Source organism: Microcaecilia unicolor, chromosome 9 (assembly GCF_901765095.1).
Source record: "Microcaecilia unicolor chromosome 9, aMicUni1.1, whole genome shotgun sequence".
In the NCBI taxonomy this organism is placed as follows: domain Eukaryota; kingdom Metazoa; phylum Chordata; class Amphibia; order Gymnophiona; family Siphonopidae; genus Microcaecilia; species Microcaecilia unicolor.
This window is the reverse complement of record NC_044039.1, coordinates 714,675-735,960: the sequence shown is the minus strand read 5'-3', so window position 1 is coordinate 735,960 and position 21,286 is coordinate 714,675. Positions and strand designations below refer to the sequence as shown.

Below are 21,286 nucleotides of genomic sequence, written 5' to 3'. Positions count from 1 at the left end.
CTAGTGAGTATATTTTCTGTATGTAAGTGTTTTGTTGTGTTGTGATATGTTTTATTTTTATTTTTGGATTATATTTTATTGTATGTTGATTTGTTTCTTGCCAAGTACTTCTGGATTGTGAGGATAATAAATATTTTAAATAACTAAATAAATAAACTCAGTAAAGTATGTACCAAGGGGAGTAGAGTTTTATGGAGCAGCAGGCTGGTCGTCCTACAAGGGGGTGGGAGAGCAAGCTTGAATGTGTGCTGTAAGGGTGGGGAAGGGTCTGCCTCTGGTGTGTAGGATCAACCTTGAGGGTGTGTATGGTGGGCGGGGGGGGGGAACAATGAACGCCTGGGGTGTGTGCCTGAAAGAAGGAGAAAGAATAAGAGGTGGAGGGTATGTAGAAGGGGTGGTAAAGGAAAAGTGAGGGAGGTGCCTGAGAGGGAAGAAGGAGAAGCAGGGATATTGTGTTGGGTCGGGGGGGGGGGGGGAGAGAAAGAGTATGTATGTGCAGGGTGGAGAGTGATGAAGCAGCAGGGGAGGAAAGACACAAAAGCACTACAAATAAACTAAGCAGAATTTTTCAGAATTTTGAAATATTGTGTGCAGAATTTTCAAATTTTGCACAGAATTAAAACATTTTTTGCATAGAATTTCCCCGTGAGTAGCCCATCTAAACCAACAGTGGAGCCTCTACAACGCCTTTTGTCCCCTCAGAGATCCTCTTTGCTTTTCCCTGGCTTTCTTGAATTCTGATACTGTCCTAGTCTCTACTTTCCCACTGTGAGGTTGTGCATCCACCAGCCTCTCTGTAAGGAAATGTTTCATGAGTCTACCTCATTTCAACCTCATTCCAGGGCCTTCTTTCCATTGAAAAAGGCCTGTGCAGGGTCGGAGTTAGGGGTAATTGCCCTGGGCCCCCATGTCACTGGGGGCCCCAAAGCTGCCTAAACTTGAAAGAGGGACAATCTGCAAAGAAGCTTTGGGGCCCCTCCCTAGCATCTGCCCTGGGCACCGTCATGTCTAGCACTGGCCTGAGATATTTAACTGTTTCTGTCATATCAAACTTCCATTACGTAACTTGACTTGCTTGGACCCACCTTTCATTAAGGAAATCTGGAGTCTAGGTCCAAACCCTCCTGATTGGCAACACACAGCAACTGCAAAGCAATCAGAGCTCTGGATGATCTGCTGCTCCTTCCAGCATCATGACACTCACGTCACCAGTTCAAGTGGTTGATGGAGGCTATGGACTGAGCCACAATTAGCTAATTCTGGTGTAGACATGAAGCACCTGTGGATCTCAGGTCACTCTTCAGACACCTTGGGGATAATTCTCTATAGGTTGTGTAAAGTTAGGCATCAGGGACGATGAACCCGAAGCGGAAATTCCACAATGGCAATTATGCATTCCAGTAGCGTAGCCAGACAGCTGATTTAGGGCGGCCCAAGATCAAAGTGCGTGGGCCAAAAATGTTGTGCCCACCCCCCTGCTCAAAGCAAAACCCAAATGTAACTTCTGCTTCCCCTCCCTCCCAAATTAAATTAAATACCTGTGCTAGTGGGGATCCCCAAGCTCCACCAGTCGAAGACCTCCTTTCCGCCAAACGAGTTTACTTCTTGGTCGGCCACCAACACTGTCCCCGAACTGCTGCTTCCAGACACCACGCGAAAACTAAGCATGCGAACGGTGGAGGGACCTGTGGCTGGCAGCACCGGCTCAGGGACATTGTTGATGGCAACCAAGAAGTAAGCTCATTTGACAGGAAGGAGGTCTTCGGCTGGTGGGGCTTGGGGATTCCCGCCAACCACACTAAAGGAGATGAAATTTCGGGCAGGCCTGAGCCCAAATTGGGTGGGCTCCGACCCACCCATGGCTACATCACTGATGTGCATAATGACCATTATAGAATAGTTCATATGTCCGCAGTTATGAGCTGAACTTTAGCTGCGAGCAGTTATGCTAGCTCAATGCCTAGTGTAAGCGATTGCGTCTAATTGCTGTCAGGCGTGTAACTGACAATATTCCTTAACCCATGAACATACATGCCATGCACACCCCTGCCCAGCCCATCTCTCTCTTAGGTCAACACCCATTTTCACTTGTGCACTATGGACTTTGTGTGCTCAATTTGCACAATCCCTAAACAAAAGCATGGAGGGGTGTAACTTACACAGAGCTGCAGGTACAACCCTAATTTAAAGGTATAGAGGGGTGTAAACAGCAGAGAGCAGCAGCTACAAGTCTAGCCATATCTGGGCAGACTAGATGAATCATATTTATCTTTATCTGCTGTCATTGACTACATTGCTATGCTATTAATTGAAAAGTCTGTAGCCAGGAAACTAATCATGATAATTTCAGTGAGTGACAGTGGCAGCCTTACCAAGTCCCCCCCCCCCCCCCCCCCCAAAAAAAATAAAAAAAAACCTCCCCTGCAGAACAGGGATAAGTAATTGTTGGAGGAGAAAATTTGCACATAAACTTCGGCAGGAAAAATTGTGTGAAATGTCTTGTATTCTTCTGTTTCACCCCAGGTGCAAACCTCCTGGAGATTAATAGCTGCACATTTCTTTCTGCTGAATTTATTGCCTTCCAGAAGCTGGAGAATAATTTTCCACCTGCCTTTTTTTTATCGTTTACAGTGTTATTACCTGCCCCTTACCTGATATATGTGGGGTTTCCAGTGTGTTGCTTATTCCAGCATCTATGGAGTTTATGATTTTATCAATCTGCAGGGAGAAAAGACGAACAGATGCAGTTAAACCTAGAAAAGGACACGAGTTCAGTGTGGTGAGTTCAGATTCATCCTCTCAGCGGAGGGGCACACAAAATTCCCAAAGCTCTCCTCTTGCCCACAACCTTTGCCCAACCTAAGAACATAAGCATTGCCAAATTGGGACAGACTGAAGATCCCTCAAGCCCAGCATCCTGTTTCCAACAGTGGTCAATCCAGGTCACAAGTACCTGGCAAGATCTCAGAACAGCAAAACAGATTTTATGCTGCTTATCCTGGAAATAAGCAGTGGATTTTCCCCAAGTCCATCTTAATAATGGCTTATGGACTTTTCTTTTAGGAAATGATCCAAACCTTTTTTAAACCCTGCTAAGCTAACTGCTTTTACCACATTCTCTACCAAACGGGGCAGAAACAGCAGATCTGTGCGGAAACACACTTATGTGCTCAGTTACTGAATAGCACCTAAGTGTTTCTGCATGGATCTGCAAAAGGGGTGTGGCCATGGGAGGGGCATAGGCGGGTCAGGGGGGGGCGTTCCTTTCAAATGTGCACAGTATCATTGAATAGTGCGGATCTGTGCACAACTTATGTGCTGGGATTTACACCTGGTTTCAGTTGGTGTAACGCCTCATATTCAAAGTTGAGTGCAGATCCCGGCACTATGCGCTATTCGGTAAAGAGAGCCAATCCCAGAACGCCTGCTATAGAATATGGGCAATGAATTTTGAGTGCCATTCACTGATTCTAGCCCCCAGAGGGTAAATTCAATAAAGGTCACTAAAAATTAGACGCCAAAAATCCAAGCAGTAAGCTAATATTCTATAACCACAGCGTTGCACGCCAAATCTTTTCTACAATACCGGTGTAAGTTGCAGTTACAGGCCAAACCTTAGGCATGACCACTATTGCTGGCATAAAAGATGGAGCCTAAATGTGGCAGTTGAAGCGTAAATGCAACATACAAGAATAGTCAGAACGCCCCTGACACTCCCATGCTCCTCCCACATACACGCTTCCTTTGCGTTCACGCATGAGAGAATTTGGGCGCTCTATTTATAGAATAGGGGTGTAAGAATGTCACGCGCACAATGGCAAATTAACACCCATAAGTGCTTGTTAATGGCAATTACTGGTATTCATCTCCAATTATTTGCCAATTACTTAATTACCATATTGTTTTTAATAATGACCCGGGCAATTATTAGAAACTAGAGAATGGCACGGGGACGGGGAACTGCAGTGACCGCAGGGACAGGAACGGGGACAGAGTCCGCGGGGACGGGGAGAAACTTTGCCCTCATGTTATTTTCTACTTTGAAGCCTGTTGATGAACTGGACTGTTATTTATGTTTGAGTGATGCAGGCGATGATATTTTGATTTTTTGGAAAACCAAGCAAACACGCTGGCCACAACTAGCAAAATTTGCATGAGGGATCCTGTACATCCTGCTACCAGCACATCTTCTAAGAAGACATCTTCGATTGTAGGAAGGACTGTGGAAGACAGGAGAGCTGGACTGAATCCCGAGACTCTTGATGACATTATTAATCCACAAATTAAAAATCATAACAGTGCTTCATAGGGCATATTTCTCCCCTCTAGGGCATGCAGAACGGGTTGTATTTTGTACCCCTGGACATTTTAACAGGGTGGATTAGGATTCCTTGGGGTAGTAGAAGTTACCTATTGTTGGGGTTGGAAGGGTAAAGGGTGGTGGTGGGAGAGGGTTATTATAGTTGCTCATTATTATTTTTGTTTTCTGTTTGTGATTTATAAACAGCAGTTGCACAGCTGTTTTAAATATAAAATCATAAGTGTTTAAGGCTTCTGAAGATGAGGACAGAGCCCGTGGGGATGGGGCGGGGACAGAGATAGAACCCATGGGTCAGGGCGAGGATGGGGACAAACTTTGTCCCTGTGTCATTCTCTAATTACAAACAATAGGTTTTCTAGTGTCTAGGGTGGACTATTAATGCAGGACCTCCACCCTACCCCGTGATGACCCCCATTTCTCTCTTAAATCCTCCAACCCCCTGCGATGCCCAGTTCTCTCCTATTATCTTGTCTCGAGATTACTGTGCTGGGCCAGTGTGGAACCTTGAGCATCTGCAAAATACATAAACCCTACAACCTGAAGTTCTACAAAAGGAGTGTCGGAGCGTCTGCTCTGTGTGGTCTGTTATCGTGGGTTGTGGCGTGTGCTATGACCTCCCTGCGGGATTTACACTGCTCCCCTCCGAGATTCTCTCTTAGTGCTCGTGTGCCAAAGCCCCCACTTACTTCTTCCCATTCCAAAGTAAAGGACGATCGATGGCTACAGCACTCCTCTTGGTCTCGGAATTTGTTTGAGTTGCCTCTATTTCTGTTTTTGGCAAGGGGGTAGGAGATAAGGTCCGACTCTGATTTGGAAACCTCTTTCAACAGCTTCAGGTTGAGCATTGCTTTTGGCACGGAGGGATCTATCCCCAGGGTGTGAACTTGTTGCCAAGGCTGTCTGGTATTAATTAGCCAACACTGCGCACTGCCTTTTCTCTCTGTGCGAGCTGGAGGCTGAGTGGTATGATATACAGTTCTATGCACAGCTGCAAGCTCGCTGATCTCTGAAGCGATGTCCGTGCTTCCTTGCTGCGGATCCAGGGAAAAGCCGAGCTGCGATCCCTGCTGCTCTTCTCTGGCTCTGTCCCACTGGCATCTGCTGTAGACATGGAAGAGATCTTCAACTGATTCACAGGATGGAGAAGACCCGTGAAGCAGACCAGCAAAGTGAGTGGGAATACAGCAATCTCCTGAGAGTTCCTCTTCAGGAAAGACTTCTTCAGAAATATCATTATCTGCAAAATGGGAATTACGCATGTTAGAAATTCTCAAGTCAGGTATTTTTCCTACAATAATAACTGGGTTCACAGAAGCCAACATTTCTAAAATTATTGAGGGTGCTAAGCCCAAGGGAAATAACCCCTCCCTGAACACATACATGAAATTTTCTCAATATTAGGGGAGCTCAAGCACCCACACAGTCGGCTCCTATGATTGGGTTTCATCTAACAATGGTTCATTTCTATGCTTTTTCATTTCCACCCTGGTCCTAAAAGTCTGGCTCACAGCTCCAGACTATATGGTACCATTAATAAACTTACCTCAAAGAGACACTAAATATGAGGCAAGAAACTATCTCAGACCACACCTCCCAAACTGCAAAAAAGTGATCTACAAAAAACTGTCCACTCTGCAGACTTCACTTACTTAGGAACCAAATGCTGGAACTCCTTCCCACCCAAAATAAGAAAAATACAGGAATGTACTAGATTCCGCAAAATCCTCAAATCGTTCCTATTCAAACAAACCCTCAAAAACAACAACCATATCTCAAACAATGAATTATTACCTGAATTGGTTATTACTCTATTTACCATTAACTTTCTCTTTGCTTCATGTACAATTTCTCATTCATAATAGATCTTCTAAATGTTAAACATCCATAGTTATCCCAGTATGTTTATGATACTGTATTGTAAAATTGGATTCTTACAACAAATTACTTTCTTATGCATTGTTCTCTGTTATGTATCCTATATTGTTTATTGCAAAAGTTGTTTGGGATAATGTGGCATATAAATGTCACCTATATATATATATTTTTTTTAATCCCTATTTTCATAAAACTTATAAGCTGAACTCTAACAGCAATTGAGAGGATGCTAATTTTAAGTGCAGATATGAAAGGAAAACTTCCACAAACTTAAATCTATACAGTCTGATTGCAATTACCTTGCAGAACAGAGCTACAAGTGAACTAGCATTAGTTTCCGTGGGGTTAGGAGCTGCGTTCTCTGACACATTTACTAAATCCAGCTACATTGGGAGACAGAGGTGATCAGGAATTAGCAGAGCCATATGCAGGGGAGCAAAGGAAAAAGCTGCAAGATCTAAAGCATTGCTTTATTGTGACGGAAAAAGCAGCTGTGCTGAAGGAGGACGCCAGAGGCATGCTTGGCAGCATGGCGGCAGATGGCACCACAGAGAGGGAGGCTGATGGCGAGACTGGGCTCTGAAGATCAGATCACCAAAGAGGATACACAAAGGCTGCAGGAGGATATCCGAAAAGTGAAGTGCGATCTAGGAGCATTGATTATGGAGCTGACAGCAAACATACCAGAGGTGAAGAAGAAGTTGGGCAGATAGGTGGGCATATACCTGGCCTAGATTATGTTATACAGGACATATGATTTAAGAAAACCAGGCCTGGAGGAACAATTTACACAAGGGGTATCTCTGAGAAACTGAAGAACAGAAATGTGCAGGGACAGTCAAATTATCTGTTCAAAGCAATTCAGACTTGTACAAAAAGGAACATACATGGCTGGTCTTGCTGTCACCTCCACCAGTGCTTTTGAAAATCCACCTTTGATTTAACCCCCCCACCCACCTTTCCAAGACAATGTTGTGGATTACTATAAAAAATTATGAGAAAGAAGGGAGACCCCCGGTAACTATTTCTCTGCCTCCTCTCCTGTGCTGATACAGCATAATCCGTTTTAATTCAATGGAAGATTTAATTCATTGACCCTCACAAACTGATATGTCCCTGGATCCCTGTGGGATTCTCTCTCATTCACATACATCCCCTAACTTTATAAAAGTTGCCAAAAATTGTGCGCATAAATTTAACTGAATAATGAGCCAATTAATAACAGTAATTGACTTAAAAAAAGCAATTCTTGGCACTAATTAGAATCAATTAAGATGAACACACCCAAATTTTACATGCGTCCTGAAAAAGGGGGCACGTAAATGGGAGGGTATTGGACGGTTCGGGGTGGATCGTGGGCGTGGTTTTGAGATACGCGCACAATTATGGAATAAGGGGGTTCCGAAAATAAATTCAAGCGGGGGCATTTGCACCATGTTTTCACTGATGCAAACAGACCAGCCTAAATTTACATGCGATCTCCACGACATAAGCACGAGTCTATAAACTGCGTCTAACTTTAGGCCTGACTTATAGAATAGCATTTAAGCAGGTTTTTTTGGTGCCAATTTACAGACTTCACCCCCACAGCACGCGGATTTCTCTTCTCCATATACAAATATCTCCAGCAGAGAAATCCATTTGGTAACTTCAGCTCCTCCAGCACCTCACCCTGGCAAAACTGTTAACCGCAGTCACTGGCCACAATTCAGCTTCTAACTTCTACTGAGCCGTGTTAGGCGCTAAAGTGCACCTAAGACACCAAAAAATGGCCGACTGTAGGACGCGCTACAGCATCACATGGTACTGTTTGAATGTGTGCGTGCTGACAGCGAACTAAGGGCCCCTTTTACAAAGCTGCGGGTAAAAAGAGCCCTGCGGTAGTATCAATGCATGGATTTACCATACACCAAGGCCCCCTTTTACTGCAGCCGGTGAAAAGGCTTTTTCTTTTTTTTTAAAGGAAATGGCTGGGCGGTAAGTGAACCACTTCCTGTGCGGCCATTTCCCAGGGGTGCCCTTACCTTCTCCTGTTTAGAAGGCAGTAGGGGCCCCAATTACTGCCAGGTAAGCCCCCAACACTAAAATAAAAAATATTTTGTAAGCTCCGGAAATGGCGCACGAGGCTGGGGGCAGGCCCTACTTCCGGGCTCCTGAGTGCCGAAATGACACATGGCTAAACAGCAGTATGGGTACGGCTGCTTTGTAAAAGGGGCCCTAAATAATTTTCTGTATTTTTTGTGGAGGCATCAGGGGCAAAGAGTTGCATATTCCTTTGCTAACCATTTTGCTCATCTACATTACTACATGCTAACTGGTTAGTACATGGATAACGCAGGAGCCCTTTACAGCTCCTGCGGTAATTTTTAAAAACAGACACACACCAACAGCAACATTAGCACATGACCATTAATAGAAAAAATAAAAAAAATGGAGTTTTTACTGCCATGGTAAAGAGAGGGGGTGAAGACCCCCCCTCCCCCTCTTTTCACCACAGCTTAGTAAAAGGACCCCTAAATTCCTTTAACACCAGTAATCTCAGATTTGGTAATGATGTTACATGAGAGAGAGATATTTTTGTTTTATTTTATTTAATTCTTTATTAAATTTTTAACTGAAGTTTACAGGAACAAGACCATGGCATTAATAAGCGATATTAATCATCAACCAAAAACTCTATACAATCAACACTACCCCCCTCCCCAACTCTCCCACTACCCACTCCACCTCCTCACTTCCCCTGCCCCCCCCCCCCCCCCCCGCCAATATGTCTCCAATCTGGACCACTCTCCTGCTTCATTATTACATTTCTGTGACTGACTTTTTTTTTAATTATTCTAACGGCACACCAACTAAAGTCGGAGCGGTGTCTTACCCGTGAGAGCGTTGTCTTCTACGATGAAGTCCACTGAGCCCAGGGAATGCTTAGTGAAACAGACGGGGCTGTTGGAGGTGATGCTACCATATCCCATTGATGAGCTGACCTCAGAGAATTCCTGGCTCTGGTTCATCCGTTGCCCCTCAGACGACGACTGTAAAGACACTCGTTGCTTGGGCTGAGAAAAATTATTCGAACTAAAAATAAAATCACGAAAGCTTACTTACTTATTATGTCAGAGTTCAGACCCCGGGAGGAGCAGCTGAATGCAGTGGCCAGACCAGCATTATAGAAAAAAGAAGCTTAAATGCAGAAGGAATGATCCACTTTTACTCATGGCGGTGTTAATCCAGCAGGTCTGAGTGTGGGAGCAGAGATCCACTGAAACTCTGGGACAACTGATCCACTTTTACTTATGGGAGTGTTAATTCAGTTTGAAATACTGGGGAACTAACTGTATTTCAGTGGTTGGAGCTTTAAATCAGACTGGATCGGTAAACTACTGAACCATATGACACTAATAGAAGAATTGAACTGGTTTTAGCCATTGATCTAAAACAGATATTCTCAATCTTGTCCTCGGGCACACCCAGCAGTGTCCCACAAAGAATGTGAACAAGACAGTGTATGCAGATCTATCTCATGATTATTCATAATGAACATCCAGAAATCCTGACAGGCTGGGTGTGTCCTGAGGATTTGCTTGAGAACCACCAATTTAGAAGATCCAGAGAGGAAAACATCAAATTGGTCTCAATCATGGGAGCAGTGATTTAATGTCATGTAGAACTAAGACACTTAGGGGGGAAGTTATCAATGTGAGCTATTTTACTGCAGGGGCGTAGCCAGACAACAGATTTTAGGTGGGCCTAGGCAAGAAGTGGGTGGGCCCCAAGTGTTCTCCCCTTCACCTACCACCCAAAAAATATCTCAGCTGGTGGGAAAACACTTCTTTCCACCTTGGCAGTCTGCAGCAGGCATGCGCTGAAAACTGAGCATGCGCAGGTGCCGGTGTCGTGGAGAATAGCGTTTTCATTACCATCAGGGGAAAATCTTCAGCTGGCGGAGAATGGGATCCCCACCAGCTACCATTAAACGTGTGCTACTGTTGGGTGGGCCCCAGCCCACCTGTGGCTACGCCACTGTTTTACTGATAGTCCCAGTTATTAGTAAGTAGATCTCATTGCATAAAATGGGTTATTTTATCACTAATCTGTGCTATCTTAACGGTATCTCATGTTGATAACTTCCCCCCTTAATATGAAGAGTTTCAGTCTCTGGTAACCAGAGCTGATATTGTGATGTCATAATGTCTCTTTCCACCAATGAGCCAACCTCCTCAGTGATGTCACAATGGCTAGATAGTCCTATACTTGGCTCATTTTTTATTACATAGAGCAGTGATTTCCATTTCTATAGACATTTCTTTTTTCTTTAATTAAGAGGGGAAGTTACCAATGTGGGCTACCATTAAAACAGATTAGTTTACTGTTAATACCAGTTATTTAGTAAGTAGATCTAAAAAGGGACCTGTGCTAAAATAGCATAAGTTAGTTGTAAAATAATCTGTCTTAACAGTAGCCCATGTTGATAACTTTCCCCCTTAGTATAAAGAGTTTCAGTCTCTGTTAACCGGAGTTGATATGTGATGTCATAATGCCTCGTTCTACCAATAACAGCCAACCTCATCAGTGATGTCACAATGTCTTGACTGTCCTATACTCGGCTCATTTTTATTACATATATCAGTGGTTTCGATTTCTATGGACATTTCTTTCTTTTTTTTTTTTTTTTTAGTAAAGGGGAAGTTATCAATGTGGGCTACTGTTAAAACAGCATATTTTACTGTTAACCCCAGTTAACTAGGTCTGATTGCATAAAATTGGATCTGTGCTAAAATAGTACAAGTTAGTTGTAAAATAACCTGTCTTAATGGTAGCCCATGTTGATAGCTTTTCCCCTTATAATTACAGGGGGACCCACATTAGTTCTCAGTTGTGAGGATGCAAATCTGGTTTTGCCTGCTAATTTAACTGCTGCCTTCAACTGCTCCTTACGAGGACCCAAAAACCTGACATAATTTATGTTCATTTAAAAAACAAAATAATTGAAACTTTGTATTAAATGATGTTTAAAAGGGAAGGGCCCCAGCATAACAAAAGAGCAACATGAAAAAACTATTTGAGCTCATGAGCAACTTACTGAAAACCCACGATGTCCTAACATCAACAGAAGCACTACCAACGGCAGATGAGCTTGCAAAATATTTTGAACACAAAATAACGAAGACAAGATCATGTTTAACAAAACCATAGACAACCATCATAGACTTCCTACAAGAATGTGAAACAAAAAACACCCAAACCAGACACAATAAGATCACTACTAACAAAATACACACACGCACGATGCATACTAGATAACTATCCTAACTACATCATGAAGGACCCACCAGCCTGGTTCATCGAATGCTTTACCAAATACATCACACACATGTTTACAAAAGGGCGATTCCCAACAGACAAAGGAAACATAGTATTCACCTCAATACCTAAAACACAACTAGCAAAATCAACGGCATCACAAACTACAGACCAGTGGCCTACTACTGACCAAAACAACAGAGGGCCTAGTAACACAGCAACTAACAGAATATCTGACACAATTCTCAATCCTCCACAACTCCCAATCAGGCTTCAGACCACAACACAGCATGGAGACGGTCCTAACCACCCTGATAACCAAGTTCAGAAGCCTAAGGTGCAGAGAACGGCAACAAAAATGATAAAGGGGATGGGACGACTTCCCTATGAGGAAAGGCTAAAGCGGCTAGGGCTAGGGTTCTTCAGCTTGGAGAAAAGATGGCTGAGGGGAGATACAATAGAGGTCTATAAAATAATGAGTGGAGTTGAACGGGTAGATGTGAAGCATCTGTTTACACTTTCCAAAAATACTAGGACTAGGGGGCACGCAGTGAAGCTACTAAGTAGTAAATGTAAAACAAACCAGAGAAAATATTTCTTCAGTCAACATGTAATTAAACTCTGGAATTCATTGCCAGAGAATGTGGTAAAGGCGGTTAACTTAGCGGAGTTTAAAAAAGGTTTGGACGGCTTCCTAAAGGAAAAGTTCATAGACCATTATTAAATGGCCTTGGGGAAAATCCACTATTTCTAGGATAAGCAGTATAAAATGTTTTGTACTTTTTTGGGATCTTGCCAGGTATTTGTGACCTGGATTGGCCACTGTTGGAAACAGGATGCTGGGCTTGATGGACCTTTGGTCTTTCCCAGTATGGCAATACCTATGTACTTATGTACTAATAAGCAGAGGACAAAACATTGTACTACTACAATTCAACACGTCAAGTGCGTTCGATCTAGTAGACCACACAACACTTATGACCCTACTCGACAACATGGGAATATGCGGGGCAGTCGTGGCATGGTTCAATGGTTTCCTAAGAACCAGATCTTACATCGTAAAGATGTGCAATCAGTTTTCAGCTTCCTGGATTCCAGAAAGTGGGGTACCACATGGATCTCAAATATCATCAATACTGTTCAACATAATGATGACACCACTTGGAAAAAAATTGGAAGCAAGGGTTTTAACCCATTCATATACACTAACAATATAACAATCTACATACCTTTTAACAACAGCATCACTGAAATACTGAACAAAGTCAAAACAGGCCTGGACCTCATGGAAAACTGGGCAACAACATTCTAATTTAAATTAAACAGGGACTAAACTAAATTCCTGGTTCTAAACAACCCGCACAACCCCATAACCTACCAAACATTCACAATCAACAATTAAACATACCAAATCGAAACACAACTAAAAATACTGGGAATCATCCTAGATAAACATCTATCATTGGAAAACCAAATATCAGTGATAATATCAACATGTTTCAGAACACTACGGAAACTAAGAAGGATAAGAGACTACTTTCCCAGAAAAAAATTCAGCATAATGATAAAGCGACGATACTATCCCACCTAGACTACTGCAATGCAGCATACGTAGGATGCAAGGAAAACACACTAAAATCAGTACAAACCATCCAAAACACGGCAGCGAGACTAATATTTAAAAAGTCAAAATACGAAAGAGCAACTCCACTACTCAAACAACTACACTGGCTGCCAATCAAGGCAAGACTAATCCTCAAAGCCCACACCCTCATTTTCCAGATATTATTCAGAATGACACCAGAATACATGCAAAACCTGATCGAACTATCTCTAAGAAATGCAAACCCGGAAACCAGAAGCTACTTACTTCTCCACCTACCCAACTGCAGAAACATAACTTACAAAAAAACCATGTACACAGCAGGATTCAGCTGCCTGGGTTCCAAATGGTGGAACTCAATACCAAAAGCCATTAGACGTATCACTGATTATCTCCTGTTCAGAAAAGCTATGAAAACCTACCTATTCAAAACACTCTACAACTAACCACATAAACTATGGACAACCTCTCTACGTCACAAATGTAATACACTAATGTAACTCCACCCAAATGTAAACTGTAAGCCACTTTGAACCGAAATTTGTTTTTGGATAACAGTGGAATACAAGAATGTATAAATAAATAAATAACCATTAGACAGAGTAGAGCAGTAACTTCTGAAGTTCAGAAGAGAGGAACTGCAGTTAAAGCAAATATAACACGTCCTTCATCCCACAGGTAAAGGTGGGAGGGGGCAGTTCTCAAATAGCCCATTTAATCAGGTGAAAAGCTTTTAGAAATTCTCATTATATACTTTATACATCTATGAAACTAACTTTTCAATATAAAATGCTACTGCTCAATTTTGCATTTTTACCCAATTTATTTTGGGAGAGGTGGTGTTGAGCTGATCAGGATTGTTGAGTTTATCAAAATCTTGGGAAAGGGGGTACACAGAGGCTTGGATGGGGTGCTGAGCTCCTGAATCACTAGGGCTTTGGGTGATGACTTAGTCCCTGGTCAAGTATAGAGGTGGTCTGAAAGTTTTGTCCATCCTTTCACCTGTAAGGATCATTGAGGATGAGACTGCAGAGTACCTATGAGAAGTGAGGGATCTGGGGGACAGAACTGGCAATGTAAAGGGTTTCTGCTGAAGATTTATTACCAGCTGGCGGACACAGGATTACAGCCGAAAGCAGACATGCATATCACAAATGCAGATACTGGGAGAGAGGACATCTAGCAAGATTATTTGGCAAGAGAGTTTTTGACATTTTGGGGGGGGGGGGGTGTATTTCACACACTCAGAGTATGTGAAGTGTTGATGCAGATCCCAGATAAAGAAATGTTTAATTGTGGAGAACAACAAAGAGAAGTCCTTCTAAGGATCATCCAGGAACTGAGGAGGAAAGGAGAATGGAGAGAAAGACTTCAAGAGTTAAAAACCTTGGGAATCTTTTTCCAGTTTTACTTTTTCCTTTTGTTTTTGCTTGTTATGTGCATGTGAAAATAACAGATGAATTGTTTAAGTCCTGATTCACCTAGTAAATTATATATTTTCAGGGTTGACAGCAACACTTTTTGGAGTGACTGTAAAGTCTGTCACCTGCATTTCCTGCAGGGAGACCTGAATAAAACCCCACCCCCGCATGGGTAAACGGACACATGCAGTGAGAGGGAGGTCTTTAGACAGCTGATTTACATAGCCAAGACAGATTTTACCCATATCAACCATTTTGGGAAACTTAGGATTTTAGCCACATGAGTACAAGTGGTAAAGTCTCTGCATCTGAATGTCTACCTGCCCTCCCTCTCTATTCCCCAAATCTTCTTTAATGATCGCCAGGGCATGACAGAACATCACAGTGATACTCATTATCCGGGACTTCACTTGGTGACTTCTGTTTCTATTACTACAGCAGCAAGGTCTCAGTTCCCTTCTTCTCTCCTCTTTTCCAGTCTTCCAATTTCACTAAACACTTGACAGAATCAGTCCACAAAGGGATAAGAAACTTCCTGTTTTCACAGTTTTAACAAGTGAACGTTCAGGAGGGTGACTACAAATCACTAAACACGTTTCTATTACCCCTTTTTCAAAATAGCTATAGTGAAATCATGCAGGACTGACCTGTGGTCGAATTACTTTCACAATATTATTCAGTGCTGTGTCTGGTGATGGCGGAGAGCAGTCGGGTGTGAGACTTGCCCAGCTATTTCCACGGTCACTGGCTTTAGTCACAGCCATTTCCAGGTAAGGAGAGCTTTCTGTAAGCAAGAATTGGTTTTTGTAACCTCCTGCATATTCTTGTATACATTTCCACACAATTTGACATGTAAGATGAGTAAAAAGTACCCGTTAGTAGCATTGCTGGGCTGAGAGATTAATTTTTTAGTGATCTGGTTTAAGTACCTCAAGTATAATGTAACACACCAGGCAGCTTAAATGACAGCCCCTGGTGGTACCTTATAGAGTAAACAATTTATTGAGGCCTGAGCTTTTGAGGACTAGGGTCCACTTCATCGTATACAGAGGTTAAATTTAAACCTATGTCTGATCTCTTAAAGGAAACGGCCCAGAGCACTTGAAACACAGGATCGCCCTCTACACACCTCCAAGGATACTAATGTCGTCCCAAAAAGTATCCCTAACCTCAGCCTTTCCAAAGGACATCACACGATGTGATACCCGCAAGCGAGCCTTCTCTGGAGTAGACCCCACTCCCTTAACACAAGACTGTCTCTACTCAGGAAGCAGGTGAAAGCTTGACTCTTCAACCAGGTCTTTAATGGAAGAACTAACTAACTAACTAGCTAGTCACACACACGCAAGAAGTGACACTGGCTGCACATACTGTAGCAGGACATGTTTATCCATTCCTACTCTAGCTAAGATAGAAACATAGAAACATGACAGCAGAAAAGGGTCAAATGGCCCATCCAGTCTGCTCATCCTCAGCATCTTCTATCTCCTCCTTTCCCTAAGAGATCCCACATGCCTGTCCCACACTTTCTTAAATTCAGACACAGTCCTTGTCTCCACCACCTCCACTGGGAGGCTATTTCACGCGTCCAACACCCTTTCCGTGAAAAAGTATTTCCTTAGAGTACTCCTCAGCCTATAACCTCTTAACTTCATCCTATGCCCTCTCATTACAGAGTTTTCATTCATTTGAAAAAAGCTCACCTCCCTGTACATTAATATTCAAGCACTTCTCTGACTTCATGTGCAACTTTCTTTAAATTAGTACCTTCTTTTCTTACTCCTGTTATTCTACCTTATCTATCTATATGTTCCATCATTGCTTTCACTCTATGCTGTCTATTCAAATGTTTTCTTTCTTTTTTTTTATTTAACTTTATTGATAACTCAAAGTTAAACAACATAACTTACTCAATATTGCCAATATACAAACAATAAGATACCATGCATGAACCGTACAGCTGGTAAATTGACCTGTTTCCGCCCCCTCCCCTCCCCTCCCCTCCCCTCCAACCCAACCCCCCCTCCCACCTTCCTGTTTTCTTTTGTAATATACTGTGGTATGCTTTGTATTGTGGTTTGAATATTTTTACTGCTGTAATTGTCTGTTGCCTATGTTTGACTTATTCTTGTTGTACTCTGCCTTGGGTGAATTTCTTCAAAAAGGTGGTAAATAACCCTAAAAAAAATAAATAAAATAAAGATGCATCAAAAGTTCATGTCTCAATGAAGTGGTTACTTAATAAAGTGCCACTAGCCTCTATCACTTCTGTTTCACCAGAGTAACTTGTGAGCATTCCAGGAGTGGCCCTTAAGTGGTTAAATGATGATATTCAGCCCTTGACTGCAAAAGGTAACCGCTTAAGTTGGATCGCATAAATTGTAGTCCTGTCTTTAAGAGGTTCAACTTACGATGCTAAGGGCTGAATATTGCACTTACACACATAAGCTTTACGGTCAACCTGTAACCATATAATCAATGCCCGACACTGAATATCCAGGAACATAGCTGGCAACAGACCTAACGACACTGTTACCAGCAGAATATCAGCCAGATAGATCATAAGCCCTCTGAGGACAGGAAAATATGTAGAGTACCTGAACGTAACTCACTGTGAGCTACTACTGAAATGGTATGAGCTAAATGAAAATAAAATAATTATGAAGTCATATGAGGAGCTAGTTGAAGATCTCAGATGGCATATTAAAAATCCACAGATTGTAGCCTGCACCATGGAGGGTCAGAATCAGAAGCGTAGCTAGGACCGAATGAGCCCTAGGTGGAAAAATTGAGATGGGCCCCCTTAACACCATTGCTCCTTGGATAATGGGGACCAAGGGGGGGGAGGCACATTTCCAAAAGATAACATATTACAATTAGGAGGCAATGCAGGTAATTGGGATGCAAAACCGGTGCTGGGCAGACTTCTACAGTCTACGCCCTGAATAGATAGGGATGGGCTGGAGTGTAAATTTTAAGGGGTTTTGACATTAGCTTCAGAACTTAGTACAAGAACAGTGCTGGTCAGACTTCTACGGTCTGTGCCCTAAGAATGGCAAGGACAAATCAAACTCTGGTATAAAGTATCACATACCATGTAAAATGAGTTTATCTTGTTGGGCAGACTGGATGGACCGTACAGGTCTTCATCTGCCGTCATTTACTATGTTAGAAAAAAATACCTTTGTCCTACCTTTAATGTCTAAACATTGCTTTAGTCCTAGTGTCTCTCTTCTGCTTTTCTCAACTATCTCCAGAGTCTCCTGCCTCTTGACATTTCTTCTCTATTTTCACCATCCATCTTTCCTGTGTATCTGTTCTGTCCAGCATATCCCCTATGTCCCTGTCCTCCCCCCATGTCCAGATTCTCTCTTCTCTCTTCCCTTCCCTGGTGTATCTCACTCTCTCTTCCCTCCACTCATCCTCTCCTCTCTCCCTTCCCCTTTGGTTCAGGTCGCTCTCTCTTCCCTTTGCATCCCCCCCCACCACCCAAGGACTACTATCTCTCCTACTCTCTTCCGCTTTGCTCCTGTTCTGTGCCCAGGTCTCTAGCACCCCTCCCACCCCCCGCTGGTCCTCTAAACCCTGCAGCTCATCACCGGCTGGCAGAGACATATCACCGGTAAAAGTAGCGTCTCTCTGGCTGGCAAACCTTTTCCTCTGCACTCCTGCCTCAATATTGCAACTTCCTGTGGGCAGGACACGCAGAGGAAAGGCTCTGCCAGCCAGAGAAAGGCTGCTTTCACTGCAGCCTCTGCTGGTGACACGCTGCGTTTTGAGGATCGGTGAGGGGCTTGACAGATGCAGGACCTGGGCGCAGTGGGGATGGATAGGGAGGGAGGGTGCAACTTCAGGTGATCCCTACCATTAGGCAGCCCAGGGCATTTTTCTGGGTTCACTCAGTGGTAGCTACACCCCTGGTCAGAACAGCTTGGATTACGAAGTTGCCCAATTGTATTTACACTTTGGATTAAATGATGGTTAGAAGCTCATGGTGAAGCAATCATTCATATTTGTATAAAAAGCATGGGGTTGATACCTGGATAAGACCCGCTAACTGAGTCCATACCCAGATTTTCAGTGTCATTATCCGGATCATCGATCATGCCACTGAATATCTGGTCAGACCGCTCATTTTGCCTTGCCTCACCCTATGCCTGGAACAATCTTCCTGAATCCCTACGCCAAGCCCCCTCCCTACCCATCTTCAAATCCTTGCTTAAAGCTCACCTCTTTAATGCTGCTTTCAGAACCTAACCTTTCGAACATATAGACTGCCCCAATCTGTCTGACCTATCAGATTAACTCTACATTTGTCTTTTAGATTGTAAGCTCCTTGAGCAGAGACTGTCCTTCCATGTTAAATTGTACAGCGCTGCGTAACCCTAGTAGCGCTTTAGAAATGTTAAGTAGTAGTAAATAGTAGTAATTATCAGGAATCAAAAAATCATCATCTTAAAAACATATTTATTCTAAACTAAAATACAGTTTTAAATTGCATCAATCATCACATGCGCCAATGAATAGCCCCGATTTAGAATAAATGACAAATGGATAGTTCCATTTTGTGCCCACCCAGCAAAATGATTTTGAAACTGATAAGAAACAGGTCTTATTTCCTCATTCAGTCTAGATTGCCTTGTGCTCTCCCATTAAATGCTCATGGTAAGCATGCAGAGGGCCTTCAAAGCATACTGCAAAAACAAGTGAAATCTCACAGAATTCACCGGTAATGATCACATTTGTCAGTGGCCACATTAATACTGCCAGAAGAAATGTGTAGAAGGGTGAACAAACAAGCCCCGATTTACCTTCTCCTAGGAAGGACGATCTTTCTATTTCCAACGAGCAGGGTTTCTGAGTGACTGCCAGTGCCATCAGATCGTTCATGCTCTGGCCAGCTTCAGCGGGGAAGGTTTCTGGGGATCCTGGAGGTGTGTTCCCGACTGCTAGACGTTTCCTCCAAGTGTCCAACTCCTGAACAGCAGAAATACAAAGGTTTGTCATTCTTCTTTTAAGAGGATAATGCTTAAATCCTCATCATCAAGAAAATGGTCTAACCTACAGCTTGTTTCTTGACTAACACAGTAAACAAAAAACTCTTTGCTCAAGAAACAAACCCATTAACTCATTGGAATGGACACATCATGAGGAACTGTGTTATTCCGGCAGCACTCCAGAGCTCTATCCTCTAGCAACAACATCAACTTACATGGGATCATCAGAGAAAAACAGAGAAACCTGAATGCTAGAGACCAACAGTACAATATCTGAGGGAAAGACTGGAACAAATCATCTAAGACCCTGGACCTGCTGGATCAATACAAATGCCAGAACTAGGATACGAGACTTATCATAACTTCCCCAACCAAACCTTCAGTGGAGATAGCAAACCACTCTACTTATCTGTCATAATAGTCTGAGGTCTCTGTCCCCATATGCTTTATGATGAAGACTAGAGGCCATCTGAATTTTGGTTTTGGCGCTGATACTGGCCCCCAGAATCTGTATCTGACCTTGTTTTGGCCGCAAATTCTGGTGCATTTTCAACAGAAACAGAAACTTTGCTCTGTGTCCCATAACTCTCCCCTGAAAAGAAGTCCCGTTCCCCCCTCCTCAAACAGAAGGAGCCCCCTGGCCCTACCATATACTCGCTGGTGGTCTAGTGGCTAATTGAGGCAGTCACATCTGCTTGTGCCAGCTCCAAAGCTCCAATCTCATGAGACTGCCACTGGAGATTATGGTGGTCAATTTATTTATTTATTGGGATTTATTAACCACCTTTATGAACAGATTTACCCAAGGCGGTGTACAGCAGGTACAGTTTATCTCACAACGCAAAGTTGTCCAGAATTACCCCCTGCAACTGGGGCAGATCTATTGAAATTATTTACTAGTGCACAGATCAAGTCTCTGCCCACCACCAAATGCACTACATCACTCTGCACCATGGAGGTAAAGAACAGCAGATCAGTAGAACATAATTTAAAGGAAATGGGACTTGATATACCACTTTTCTTGGTTTTTGCAACTACATTCAAAGTGGTTTACACGGTATATACAGATACTTATTTGTACCTGGGGCAATGGAGGGTTAAGTGATTTCCCAAAATCACAGGGAGCTACAGTGGGACTTGAACCCAGCTCCCCAGGATCAAAGTCCACTGCACTAACCACTAGGCTATTCCTCCACTAGCAACATTCCTCATAGAATCTCAAATAGTAGCAACAGAATCTCAAATAGTAGCAACAGAATCTCAAATAGTAGCAACGTTCAATGTTCCACTGCACTAACCACTAGGCTACTCCTCCACTAGCAACATTCCATCTAGAATCTCAAATAGTAGCAACATTCCAGAATCTCAAATCTCCATTCCTTGAGATTCCAGAATCTTGCTATTCTTCGGGGTTCTACATGGAATGTTGGTACTCTTTGAGATTCTGCATGGAATCTTGTCACTCTTTAGGATTCCAGAATCTTGCTATTCTTTGGATTTCTACATGGAATGTTGCTACTCTTTGAGATTCTGCGTGGAATCTTGTCACTCTTTAGGATTCCAGAATCTTGCTATTCTTTGGGGTTCTACATGGAATGTTCCTACTCTTTGAGACTGTGTCTGGAATCTCGTTAATGGGACTTGATATACTGCCTTTCTGTGGTTTTTGCAACTACATTCAAAGCGGTTTACATAGTATATACAGGTACTTATTTGTACCTGGGGCAATGGAGGGTTAAATGAATCGCCCAAGGCCAAAAGGAGGTAC

At 42.9% G+C, this 21,286-nt stretch overlaps 1 protein-coding gene across 1 annotated transcript in view; it reads right to left on the bottom strand.

The window, feature by feature from the left end:
- The window catches only part of ANKS1B (ankyrin repeat and sterile alpha motif domain containing 1B), a 271,859-nt gene that overhangs the window by 209,442 nt on the left and 41,131 nt on the right, over positions 1 to 21,286 (bottom strand). Inside the window, 5 exon segments of the mRNA XM_030214810.1 lie at positions 2,652 to 2,718; positions 5,008 to 5,558; positions 9,072 to 9,252; positions 15,169 to 15,305; positions 19,333 to 19,498. Coding sequence (XP_030070670.1) covers positions 2,652 to 2,718; positions 5,008 to 5,558; positions 9,072 to 9,252; positions 15,169 to 15,305; positions 19,333 to 19,498 — 1,102 coding nt within the window.